Raw genomic sequence first — 13,751 nt, 5'->3', positions numbered from 1 at the left:
AACTGAGCACACAGACATGGGAGAGGAAGTTTGAGGCACCACCCCCCACCTCCATCACCCTGCACACCCACAGTCACCACGGGTGTCTTGGCCAGCAGAAACCTGAGCTTCAGACAATCACCACCTGCATTTTCCACCTGCAACAACCTTCATACTTAGAATCTAAAGAGTATCTTGGACGACACAGGTTTGATGGGACACCACTGCCCACCATAATTACAACCATCCGCCTTTCTTCTCCTTACTACTCTCATGCTGTCCTACTCCTTCAATCCTTAGCCTATCCTTCAGGATCGGCCTCCCTCCTCTCTTCAGATCTGTCCCCTGCACTCTACCACCACCGCCTCCTTCACCCTGGCCTCCGCATTTAGTCAGTGCCCCAAGTCACACAGGCTGTGTGTCAACAGGAAAGATACCTAATTTCTCTGAGCCTGAGTTTCCTCATATGTAAAATGGGAACAAATAATATCCCTCTCAAAATTCTGTAAGAAATAAGTTAATGTATACAGCATACTTTTAATAGTGCAATAATGTAGCTTTGAAGATGACAATATTGGCTAGCATTTATTTATTACTTACTAGATCAGTTCTAGAGGTTGGATGCATTAAGTGCTTTTTTTCAACTCCAAATTATATTTTACAATTTATCCATGTTGTCACAATCACAGTAGTTCAGAGAAGCTGCTGTTGTTGCTTAGTTGCTAAGTCACGTCTACCTCTTTGCAACTCCATGGACTGTAATCCACCAGGCACCAATGTTCATGGAATTTCCCAGGCAAGAATTCTGGAGTAGGTTGCCATTTCCTTGTTCAGGGGATCTTCCCGACCCAGGGACTGAACCCACGTCTCCTGCCCTGCAGGTGGATTATAGTGACTATAGTCATAGAGCTGGGATTCCAAAGAAGACAAACTTTTGTTGTTTAGTCACGAAGTCATCAGAAAAGTTAGTCACAAAAAACTACATATGGTATAATATCATTTTATAAAGCTCAAAACCATGCAAAACTAAATAATTCATTGCTTACGCAAACATGTGGCAAACTATACCAAAAAAGAAAAAGGATAAACACAAAACTCAGGATAATAGTGATTTCTGGAGGAAGGAGGTGGGATTAGGGCAGGGAAAGGCCACAGATAGCTTCAAGAGCAGAGGAGATGTTCCCATTCTGAAGGTGGGGGTGGGCTCTCAGGTGTTCGATTTATTACAATGCTTCATAGCTTACACATACATCTATTCCTTCACATGTAGCAAATACTGCCATATACGTACATATATTTATGCTTTTAGGGCTTCCCTCATAGCTCAGTCAGTAAAGAATCTGCCTACAATGCAGGAGACTCAGATTTGATCCCTGGGTTGGGAAGATCCCCTGGAAAAGGAAATGGCAACCCACTCCAATATTCTTGCCGGGAGAATTCCCATAGACCGGGAAGCCTGGTGGGCTACCGTCCACGGGGTTGCAAGAGTTGGACATGACTTTGTGACTAAACCACCACCACCATTACTATTATTAGGTGCCTTTAGGAGATAGACTATTACATTCTGAGTGCCGAAGTGCTACAGAGAGATTGACAGATAATTTCTCCACAACACCCTTGTGAGATAGACATTCTTTTCCCAAATTAAAAATCAGAATATTGGACTCAGAAATAGAGTCATATGCCCAAGGTCTCATCTTGTGTTAAATATCTTCCTTTTGCCCCTGTGAGTCCATCCTCCATCCTCTCCTCTCTACCCCAAAGCCCTGGGAGGCTGACCCACATGGAATGCCTCAGTGAGCCCCGTGTCACTTGGTTTTGGTTACATTCAGTAACTGACAAACAATGACAGGAGGCCAGAGAATGCGAAGGCTGAAGCAAGAATATTGACTTCCTTTATCCTGCGTCATGGAGTCACTGTGAGCTCTTGGCAGCTTTCTACTGAAGGCCACAGTTCCTGCCAAGTGGCCCTCTCCTACAGCTACCTCTCTGGGTTCCATGCACCTCTCCTCACCTTGCCCCTTCAGGCCTAGAAGTCATAATGTCTTGCCTACCTGATGTTGCCAGCTCTGGGATAATTTGAAAATTCAAATCTTGCTGCTTTCCCTGTTGCCCACCTGCAGCATTGTAAAGTGTGTCTTTGTTAAACTCTGCTCAGATAACCTGGGTGGAGTGGTCATATGCTTCCTGACTCAGAAATGGTAGAGCTGGGATCGGAACCCCAGTGCCTTCCATTGATCTGAAGATGTCTCTCTTCCCTTTGCTGCGAAGGTCTGTATGGCTCCAAGGAAGGTGATTACAGGCAATGGCTGTTACTATTGTGATGCTACGTTCCTTAGCAGCAGAGTAGAACACCATTTGCCCTTCAGTGCTTGGACTGTGTACACCTAACAATAGGAACACTTAACTGATACTGTTAAGAAATTTGTATAGAATGTGGTAAGTATAATAGGAATTATGAAGATTTATACATAAGCAATAAAAGAAATTTAAAAGGGATCTGGAAAAGGATAAGCTTTAGGCAAATGTCTTCATTGGCTCTATTTTCTGAACTTTATATCACTACTCTTTGCAGTCTTCTTTAATTGATGGGGCTTCCCTGGTAGCTCAGCTGGTAAAGAATCTGCCTGCAATGCTAGACACTCTGGTTCGATTCCTGGGTTGAAAACATCTGCTGGAAAAGGGATAGGCTACCCACTCTAGTATTTGTGCGCTTGCCTGGGGGCTTATCTGGTAAAGAATCTGCCTGGAATGCAGGAAACCTGAGTTTAATCCCAGGGTTGGGAAGATCCCCTGGAGAAGGGAACAGCTACCCACTCTCGTATTCTGGCCTGGAGAATTCCATGGACTGTGTAGTCCATGGTGTTGCAAAGAGTCAGACACAACTGAGCAACTTTCATTTTCACTTTCACTTTCAGAGCAAAGGGCAAGATACCACCGACACATCTCAACAGGCCCTTACAACAGACACATTCAGTGATGACACATTCAGATTCCATAGCTTGGGTTCTCTCGTGCTGAATACAGTGGGAGGAAATCCTTGCAGCTTTAACCTCTTCATCTTTTAACTTCCTGGCTCTCTCTATTTATTTCTATTTTCTGGTGACACTGCACAAAGAGCGCTGGCTATAAACCCAATTTATCTGTTGCTGAAATTGTAGAACAAGAACAAATTATCAAGCAATAAGCGGAATATTGGCACGTTGGTTTGATTGACATTACAGAATACCCCATCATTATTTCTTGTCATTTTTCCTCACCAGTATGATACCTGTATTCCCTGCTAGAACACTCAGCATCTCAGCAGCATTGCTATTAAGTGGCAGATACATCAAGGTGCTAACAATCAGTGCCCAGAGGAGCCGCAGAAAGCTGATCGTGACAAAGCAGGATAACAATGAAGAAGAGGAAGAATACAGTGCAATAAAAATGACCTGGGATTTCTTTACTAGATACTTAGAAATTCTACTCCAAGCATATGGTCAACTCCCAATAATCACAGTGGGTAGACTATCCGTACTACAAGTAATGCTCAGGCAACTGCTTACTCTCAGCCTACATTTTGTCTCTCAATTTCTAGGGACACTCATCTACTGCTTGTTTCTGAGTATTTCTTTTCCACTCCTTTCATGTAAGATTACAAGCAGATATCAGGGCAGAAGGACAAAAAAGTTAGATAAGTATAGGATGGATGACAGAAAAGATCACACAAGTTTATCAAGATCCCTAACTGTGCCGTGGCTTATGGTAGGCACTCAATAAATATTTGTTGAATTAAGTGAAAGAAGTTATCAGAAAGTTGAATTAGGAGACTTTTAAGGCTTTTCTTCCTACCCTAATTTCATCACTCCTCAAAATAAGATAAAAGAAATCTTGGAGAAGCCCCAGGAGATAGACGTTCAAACTCATCAGGAGCAAAAAAGGGAAGTTGGAAAGGACTCATCTCAGGCTGAGATGGATTCCAAAAGAGCAACTGCTTCTGTCACAGCCACACTCTAGAATCATGTTTAGCCCCATCCAGAATGCAAGGGGACTGGAAAAGAGTTCTCTTAGCATTTAAGATACACACAAGATCTGAAGTGAAATTCCAGGCCTTAAATAATATAGGGGATTTGAGAAAGAGAGTATGTTTGTGGAGTAGTAATACTGTTTTGAGGTTATAGATTTCTATAATGTGTTTTCCCCCAATATCATAGAAACACAGAATTCAGGGCAGGAAAGTTTCTTAGAAATGATCTAATCCGGCCTCCAACCCACTGTAGAAGTCTTGGACAGGAAGCTCGCTTTCTCCAGAGGCAGCAGCAGTAGTGCTGGACAGCTCCCACCTGGGCAGATTGTTTCTCCACTTCAGAGTCAGGATCTCTCTAACTTCTACCCATTGATGCAAAAGAGACCATGCCTGTTCCCGCCTCTTAGGGGCAGCACAGCTCTCCTGATACCTGAAGTCAGGAATCACTTTTCTTCCATTTTCACCCTCACCAGAAAACATCCTCCAACTGCAGAAACATAGTTTGTGGATCCCTTAGTATGCTGCTCTCCTGACAATATTCTAACTGGTCCACATAGCTCCTAAAAAGGAGCTGGCAAGGCTCAGTGTAGCAGACTGAACGCAGTGGCCCAGGCAGAACCTGGCCTTCACACATTATAGTGGGACTTTTTCTTCCCATTCATTTCATACAACCATCCTTCTTCCCAGACTCTCTTGGGTTTTTGTCCCCTTTAGCTGCTGCTCCTAAGTCACTTCAGTGGTGTCCGACTCTGTGTGACCCCATAGACGGCAGCCCACCAGGCTCCCCCGTCCCTGGGATTCTCTAGGCAAGAACACTGGAGTGGGTTGCCATTTCCTTCTCCAATGTATGAAAGTGAAAAGTGAAAGGGAAGTCGCTCAGTCATGTCCAACTCTTCGCAACCCCATGGACTGCAGCCCACCAGGCTCCTCTGTCCATGGGATTTTCCAGGCAAGAGTACTGGAGTGGAGTGCCATCGCCTTCTCCTCCCTTTAGCTAGCAGAAACCTTTTCCTTTTAAATTGTTTACAATCTGTTCTGTCCCACCTTTGCTTAACAGGTCAGAAATAAGTTCTTTTAATTGTTCACTTTCTATTTAGAGTATGCAGCAGCTGCATGGATATGATAAACCTACCAGAAAGAAAACCACACCCTTCATATTTATAAAGGGGACACTGTAATAACTCATAAATTATCACAACCCTCTGTTTATCACCTATTCTATAATATAACAGTGCCCAAAATGGCCATCAAGCTGATTGGTTCCTTAGAGTCTGGGATCCTCTTTCATCACTTACTGGGCCTGTTCGCTTGTCTTCTCTTGCTTCATCCCTACGCTACCAGCACAGTTATATACTGTGCTGTCTGTCCTTTATGATCACTGGTTTGGCACTCAGTAGGGAAATACTTAGGTTTTTCCTAACTTTCTCAAAATGTCTGTTCCTGCTCACCATGAGTCCTAAGTCAGCCTGGCTTATAGAGGCTCTAAATATTTGTAAAATGAACAAATGATAAATGCTTGAATAAGTGAGTGTCACCCACAGGTGATTACCCCAGTCTGAAGAGCACATTCCACCTGACAGAAGCCTAGCTTTATAGCCTCCTTGGCCATGACCCAGAATAGTCTATTTCTTCTAGTCAGGGTCACCTGCCTAAATCTAGCTGTTCATTTCTGCAGATTCCTTTCTTTCCAAAGCCAGGGCTAAGCAGAAGAATGGCAAACACTATCTGATGTGCTAAGTGCTTCAGTTTCCTCCCCAGACCTCACTGTCATTGGAATAACCCTGTTCAAGATTTTGTTTCCAACAGTCATCACGTGTGAACCTGTGGCCAGCAGAACTAGGAAGCGATGGGTGGAGATGACTAGTTGGTAAGCTCTTCAGCCTGCCAAGTACGCACACTCCTGGTGAACATAGGCCCCTTGGGAGGGAGGCAGCAGGCATCCCTGAACAATTTTTCCCACTGAAAGTAGCAACAGCATTTTTGCCTCCCACCTGCCAGAACCTGTGAACCTTTTCTGTTCTCAGGAGCCTAGGATGCAATGCTTGGGACTACCCTCTGGGAAGCAAACAGCCTGAGTCTACTATGCTCTTTCAATGACAACCTATTGTCTATACTTTTTCATGACCTTCCTCCCAGCTCTTCTTGAGTTTTGTTCCCCTTTACCTAGTAGAAATCTTTTCTTTTTTAATTGCTTCCAATCCTTTTTGTCCCAGCTTTGCTTAACAGTCAGAATTAATAAAATGTTCTTCCAATTCTTTCACTTACTATTCTAAAGAAGAGTGTGCATTAGCTTCAGGGATGTGATAAACCTATCAGAAAGAAAAACATACCCTTCAAGATCCCAAATTTCTTCTGACTCTGAAAGAACTAAGAGTCTGTCATTGGTCCCCCTGAAAACTCTTCCTGTAAATTGCTTTAGGAAATGCCTGGTTTTATGCCTGTTAGTAGTATACTTGGCAAAGATGCCTTTAAAACTGCTTAGCCCCTCAATGGCTAAATTGCTAAATTACCTACATCAATCATGGGTTATTTAAACCATCTCCTTGCCTCCAAGACAGATGGGAATATTTCTTCTGAATAAAGACCTCCGGGCGGGCGGGGCGGGGGGGTGGTGGTGTGTGTGGCACGGAACCCTTCTGTTCTATTCTTTATCCAACTCTCTTGTACTCATAGTTTAGAAGCTCTTCTTTGGATATAGCTAAGTCCATTTCATTGGAGCTTAAGACTTCTTACCTTTTTTCTGGTTCTCTGTGGATATCATAAAGAAAAAAAAAAAAAAGCCACCATTTGACATCTATTTGTTCACAGCCTTCTGCTCAGAGCTCTTCATTCTGTTCAACATCTTTCCAAGCATTTGATGACTGCCCTTAAATCCCCTTTACCCACCTGCCCACCACCATCCGCCAATCCTTGTACATGTGTCTCTCCCATAGCTATTTCAAATGCAGTGACTGCCTCAACTGACATCTGTTTCAAGAACTTAATCAACACGTTCAACAATTATCCAAGGTCTCCCCGCAAAGGCAGAGCTCCTCTGTGCAATTTACTGATTCCTCTGTAAAATGCAGAGAGACAAGATGAAAGTTCTAAAAGCCCCAGGCACCACTTCTTATTTGCCACAGCAAACACTTGACAGACTCCAACCCCACTAAATCAGAGAACAGAGTTCTCACTGACCGTGAACAAGGATGGGGAGAGCACTAGGGTAGGAGTCAGGGGGGCTCTGAACCAAGCTCTGCCACTGACCACCACCACCCCGTAAGCAACTCCAATCCCACACAGATGTTGCTTCCAAAGTAAAACACAACATGCATTTGCCTGGATTACTGCTCAGGGGTCTTCTGGCTCTCCCATTCCATGTTTCTCTAACCATGCCAAGGCCTCTCCTCCACCACAAATTCTGTGTCCCTAGCATGTCTCCCTTGCCACCCTCTGAGCGCAGCACCACCTAGAAACACTCAGAAACCAGTGTTTCTCAATCATTTTTTAAAATCATCATCCTGCCACAAAAGAGGCTTTTTATACTTTTTTCCTTAATCACCAATGAGATTTTAATACCATGAATATATTATATATATATGTTTATGCACTATATATTTAGCTGTGCTTAATACATGAAAGTTTTTGTGTGTGTGTGCCTTACACAAGAACCAATTTGCATCCCCCTTGGAGGCAATATTGCCCCCATTGAAAATGCATGACCTAGATTGAGCTGAAGGCTGCCTCTTGAACGATATAAGTGGAGCTATTTGCCCTAAACTCTAAAAGCTACAAACATATTCAAAAGCCAGAGGTTTTAGAAAAAATCCATTACACAAGCCAGAGTGGAATCGGCCAGAATTTCCATTTCCCCAAGGCAAAGAATGGCTTCCCATCCCTGCCCCCCCAGGCCACACTGTCACCGGTTCCAGGGCCTGTCCTGGTCCTCTAAGCCTGGAACCTTCACCTCTGCCCATGGTTCCAGCATCCAGCTTCCACTTTGTTCATATGAATCCCAGCAGTAACAATAGGAAGGATGGGAATGAGGTGAACAATAGGTACTGACGTAACAGAAATAATTAGAATCCATTCCAAGGGCAAAAACAGCCAGGCCTCTGGCAGGGATGGAGGCTCACTCCAGCTTAGTTGCATCAGGCCAGCTTCCCCCTCTCTCCCCTGCAGAACATTCACCTCACCTTGGCACGCTGGCCAGATAGGTCACCAGTTTCCGCAGGTCTTCCTGTCTTATTCTGTCATGATTGCTGCGAGCAGGGAAGGTCAGGATGGGTCCACCTCGCTTATCACGGCCCCCTGCAAAGAAGAAGAGAAGGGTGTTTAAGAAAAACCAGCTAGAAACTGTGCCACAGAGGAAAAAGAATTCTTCTGAGTGCTAGATAAAACAGGCAGAAAGATGGTGCCCAGAGAAACCTGGTCACTGCCTTGCGCAAGGGCATGGAGTTTAGATTCATAACCTTGGGCAAGTCTTTCGACATCTCTGTTGCCTCATTGGCAAAATGCAGATGAAAATAATGACGACTACATTACAGGGCTGCTGCAAGACTTGATAAGATGGCACGTGGCGAAGCACTTTGAGAAGTACTCGCTACAAATAAGAGATGATAACGAAGGAGGTGATAATTGCTCTTACTGAGAAAACAGCCAATGAAAGTGCTATGGTCTTTGGAAATTCAACCTCCAGTTTACTTCTCTTTGCAGACCTCTATGAGCAGAGTGCTCAGGGTTAACTGAATACCGTGGTGAGAAGCCCTTAAAGCATCCAGCTGGGACATCACTGCTAGGAGGTTTTTAGATTCATAGAAGAGACCTAAGTGTGGTCTACACAGCCAAGGATCCATCCCTGCCTGCCTGCCTGCCTGCCTAAGTGCCACCTGTCACTCCTACTGGAGGAGCCCATGAATCTTCATTGGAAATAGGATGCTCAAGGTCTTAATCACTGCAAATGCATATGTACACACTATGATAACAAATGTCTTCTAAACATCTGGTTTAAAAAAAAGTGGGGAGGAGTAACTGCGATGATGATCATTGTTTGCTATCAGGATGCTGGGGTTTTACATGGTTGCTTTTTCTTTCCTCTATTTTCCAAACTTTCTACTCATGATTTATTCTGCAATTAAAAATTTATTCATTAGTAGATGCTATGATAAGGAAGCAGGACCAAGTTTCTCAAGAAGGTTAAATGAGGACAAAGCTAAGGTGCAGTAACTGTGTCCTTACAGGCACTGGCTATTTCACAAAGAAGACTCTGTCGTGATCTCAGGCTGCCACCTGACACCCCCAGAGCAGGTCTACAAAGGGGTCTAGTGCAAGAGGGAGGAAGGGCTGGCAAGGCCACCACCAACACTGGAAAACAAGCTTAAAGGTCAGCACCTTGAAGAAGGGCACTTTCCAAGCCTCCCAGGACCCCACTCAAATATGACTTCATGAATATTGTTTCCCTCTGATTGTGGGGTCCAGAAAGGGAGTCTCAACAAAGTCCAACTTATTGCAGGATACTCCTCTGGAAGAAATAAGAAGGCTGCAAGGAGAAAAAGGCCAAACAAGATCATGGCCACTGAGAGATTTGGCCCTGAAGAAAAAAATATTTCACCACCACCATCTACTCCCTGCAGCCCCCACCCAGCCATATTTGTATACACATACCACAGAGTTGGATCCTGACCCCCGACTCCAAACCTTAAAAACCACAGGCTCTGGGCTCTGAATATGGATGACCAATCTCATTTCATCTACCTTGGAAATGATCTCCATCTCCCAACTGCCTTCACAGGGGGAAAAGGAAGTAAAGGGATCAAGAGGAAAGTTTCCTCAAAGCTAGGAGGCTCTCCCTCACTATCAACCTTCACCTGCAGTGTTGACCTCACTTGAGAGATTTTCACTCTTGGGTGGTTTTAACTGCAGCTATTGCTTTTCTCATGGTCCTTCCTCTGTGGATGGTTTAAGAGTAGAGCTAAGGGAATATGGGGGGCCAAGGTTGGTGTGATGGCAAAGACTACCTAAGAGGCTTGGAAGGATGTGAGCATTGTCCCTCCTGAGCAGAAGCCAGTTCTTCCCTGGTAGTCAAGAGTTTCATAATCTTGGCTCCAAGAAGGTTCCAGATGGTGTTGAGTGGTGACAGGGGACGTGGGGTGGGGAGGGTGGGGGAGATGACCCAGGGGAGTGGAATTCCTTCCCTCCAGGAAAAATTAATGGATATGGAGTCCAGAGGGGGCAGCAGGACCAAGCCAGGTATTTTTCAGAAGGAAGATGAACTTGCAAGATTGTAGGAAGAAAAGGAGGAACAGGCATAAAGGAAGAGAATCTGTGCTGGAAGGAATGGGGACAAGGGGTGGCTCAAGGCTTCAGGACAGGAACAAGAGGGGGCCCTGCCCTTTTGTCTGTGGTAGACTCAAAGAGGAAGGAAACAACAGACATAAGTTAGAAAGACAAAAAGTTCAGCCTGCCTAGGAGACACTTTCTCTAGGTAAAATAGTGTTGAAGGTCAAAATAGGCTTGAGGTACTGGGGAAAGGAGGATGGACCATCTTTGGAGAGTGTTCCTGGAGAATGGACAGCAGGACTGGGTACGATGTAGGTCTAAGGGTAGGTGCAGGGTATCTGGCTTTAATGAGAGCTCTGTTGAAGGTCTGGCCATGGCGTCCATGCTAGCCTGAGTGAAGGCAGAACAGAGCTCATGCATAGATTAAGTGGGGAGGAATTGGGGAGAAAGGAAAACGGCCTGCTTCTTTGTGAGTTCTCAAAGGAGAGGGAACAGCATATGTTTTATTTACCTGATATCCATACTTCCCCAACTGATAGAGGAACAGCAGAAGCGGTCATGGGTAAGAAGCTAAGGCTACAGACAGACATATCAAGGTCAAGGTCTTGAATGTGCATGGCTACAGGAAGGACGTGGAAGACTTCAGTGCCAAGGAGATTGAGGAGCCATGAAGTTGTAGGATTTGACTGATAATTAACATGAGTGCTAAGGTTCCAGAGGGCACTAAGTAGAGATAAAGAATGAGAACCCTTTGCTGAAGTCAAGGTGCATTGTGGAGTGGGCCCCAGATAGTGGAGACAAAAAGAGCAAAGTTTTTAAAAGATGATAGAGATGGTAGCAGGATCTTCAGCAGCGCCATCCCCTTACTTATCCAACACCTGCTGTTTGCCAGTTAACTGAGGCTTTGGTGCCGGGAATAGAGGATGGGAATATAGAGGATAAATAGGGAGGGAGTGGTTTGATGTGCTAGAAAAGGCACTGGTCTCCTTCTGCAAAAGCAGGGCAGGACAGGGCTAGGTAGGAGGCAAGTTCAAAGGCAAGGGAAGTTAAGGCTTTGCTGATTGAGGTGGAGGAAGATGGCACTCATATTTTTCAGGGGGAACCAGGCTCCAGTGGGGACAAGTAGATTATGGTAATTTGGAGGAGGACAAGAAAACACCTCTAGGGAATCATACCAAAAGTATGGCCCATACAACTGTAGTTCTGCAAGATGCTGATGGATACACAGGGTATTTTTAAGAGAATGTGTTATTTGTATTTTGGGAAATGCTCTCGTGCTTTGAATGGACAGTCTCCAAGAAGGTGGCTACAATAGGCAGCATCACCCAAGTTTACTTGAGAGTAAGCCCTTTTTTCTTTTTTGAGGATCATCTCCTGTACCAGTTGTTCTATGCAACGTGCTTTGAGACATGGGTCCAGAGTATGAGTGGTGGTGCCACAGCAGTGTGGAGCTCCCCTGAGAATAATGGGCATGATGTTGATGGCTGATAAGGTGGCAAAGAGGGACATCGGGAGGAGCCAGATGAGGGCGTGAGCACACACAGAGAGCAGGGTGAAAAGGGTCTGTACAGGGAGGCTGGAGAGAAGGGACAACGGGTGCTGAAAGAGGGAGGCAGAAGCACATGAAGGAAGCTGGAGAGAGGGCAGAGGGAGAGCCCATGGCTGAGGACTCAAAGCAGGATGGGGCAGGGCCGGGACGATGCAGGCTGCCTGAGCGCAGCCGCAGGTTTGGCTGCACACGTGCACTCGCCCACACACTGGTGGGCCCCACAGGTTCGGCTGCACACACGTGCACTCGCCCACACACTGGTGGGCCCCACAGGTTCGGCTGCACACGTGCACTGGCCCACACACTGGTGGGCCCCACAGGTTCGGTCGCACACACGTGCACTCGCCCACACACTGGTGGGCCCCACAGGTTCGGTCGCACACACGTGCACTGGCCCACACACTGGTGGGCCCCACAGGTTCGGCTGCACACGTGCACTCGCCCACACACTGGTGGGCCCTGGGTTATTCCACATGCACGTTCCCATGGCAGCACAGCTTCCCCTCACCTTGGCCACACCAGGGCACCAACAGGGGAGGCAGCTTAACCGGCACTTGGTTTCTCTGCTCAGCACTTTCCTGCAGGGCTTCTTCTCAGAGAGACATGGATCCGCTACACTGCATTACTTAATTCTGGGTTTCTTTATTTTTATTTTTGTGTTTGGTCTTCTAAAAGCTTAGGATACAAGAGCCTTTTTTGGTTTGTTTTTTGCTTGGGGTTTTTTTTTTTAGCTGCAGCCAGTCATCTCCCTGGCACCCTCAGTGTCCTTACCAGGCACAGAAGGACAACACTCCCTAAGCCCCAAAGTTCCTGGCACCACTTGCAAATGAATAAGACTTACCCCCACATAGAGAACAGGCTTGTGGTTGCCAGGGGAAAGGGTGGCCCACGTGGACACATGGGCATGAGTTGCCCACTGGGCCCCCTTGGCCCCACTCTGGGAAGCAGCTACCTGCCTCTCGTTTGACTGACCATCTTTCTGGCACATTGCTGCTCTGTACACCATGAGGGCACCTCCTGACACTTGGAAAGCTCTTTTCTAGGGCTGGCTGGATCCTGCTCCAGGGCTCTAATGGAATTCACATGGGAAAAAGTAAGCCACAATCAATCAAGCTAGGGTCCCAATGCCAGACTGTAACATGTCTGCATTCATATGCCCTGAACTGCTGCGCAACAGGATGGTGCTCAAAGAGTATGCATTAAAGCCAGGATGGCCTCCAGGAGGAGGCAAAGTGGGAAGCAGAGGAACAGCTCAAAGTTACGGGGAAGGCACTGCAGACAGAGGGAGCATCAGGCATAAGAGAACGGAAGAATTTGCAGGACACCTGGGGAGAGGTAGGACACCTGGTTAACCAGCTTCAAGGCATTAAAGAAGAGGCAGAGAAATGCTCTGGCTCCCTGGAGACTGTGGGCCATGTCCTGGGAGCCCAGATGATGGACAGCAGTAGAGGTCAGAGCCCTGGTGCTGCCCAGCAGTCCCAAGACTTCTACACAAGGTCTTCCCAAAATGCTCAGTGAGCACTCAGATCCAAGTCTATGAAGGCTTCAGAGGCTGTCTTCTGTCTCCACCTATACTGAACTAGCTGCCACCTGATTGAGTCAAGGATCCAGCCTGAGCTTCAGCTTCTTCAGTGACAGGGGCTCATTACCTAACAAGATATACCAGTGCCTAATGCTAATGGAGAAGGGCAGCTTCCCAGCCACTCTCTCTCACAGCAAAAACAGTAGCAAAACACTCTGTTATTATTACCACTACACGCTGTGCTTAGTCGCTCAGTCATCTCTGACTGTGCGACCCCATAGACTGTAACCTGCAGTAGCCTGCCAGGTCCCTCTGCCCATGGGGAGTCCCCAGGCAAGAATACTGGAGTGGGTTGGCATGCCCTTCTCCAGGGGATCTTCCTAACCTAGGGATCGAACCCAGGTCTCCCAAATTGCAGGCGGATTCTTTACCGT

General features: G+C 46.2%; 1 protein-coding gene across 19 annotated transcripts in view; it reads right to left on the bottom strand.

Annotated features, from left to right (window-relative positions):
* Nucleotides 1-13,751, bottom strand: part of KALRN (kalirin RhoGEF kinase) — a 699,404-nt gene that overhangs the window by 478,598 nt on the left and 207,055 nt on the right. For all 19 annotated transcript variants that reach the window (XM_042232347.1, XM_042232379.1, XM_042232348.1 and 16 more), the window contains exon 3: nt 8,164-8,278. In XM_042232347.1, coding sequence (XP_042088281.1) covers nt 8,164-8,278 — 115 coding nt within the window. The remainder of the gene's footprint in view (nt 1-8,163; nt 8,279-13,751) is intronic.

The sequence above is a fragment of the Ovis aries genome, chromosome 1 (genome assembly GCF_016772045.2).
Source record: "Ovis aries strain OAR_USU_Benz2616 breed Rambouillet chromosome 1, ARS-UI_Ramb_v3.0, whole genome shotgun sequence".
Classification (NCBI taxonomy): Eukaryota; Metazoa; Chordata; class Mammalia; order Artiodactyla; family Bovidae; genus Ovis; species Ovis aries.
The sequence above is the reverse complement of the archived record's forward strand: the minus strand, read 5'-3'. Positions and strand labels throughout refer to the sequence as shown.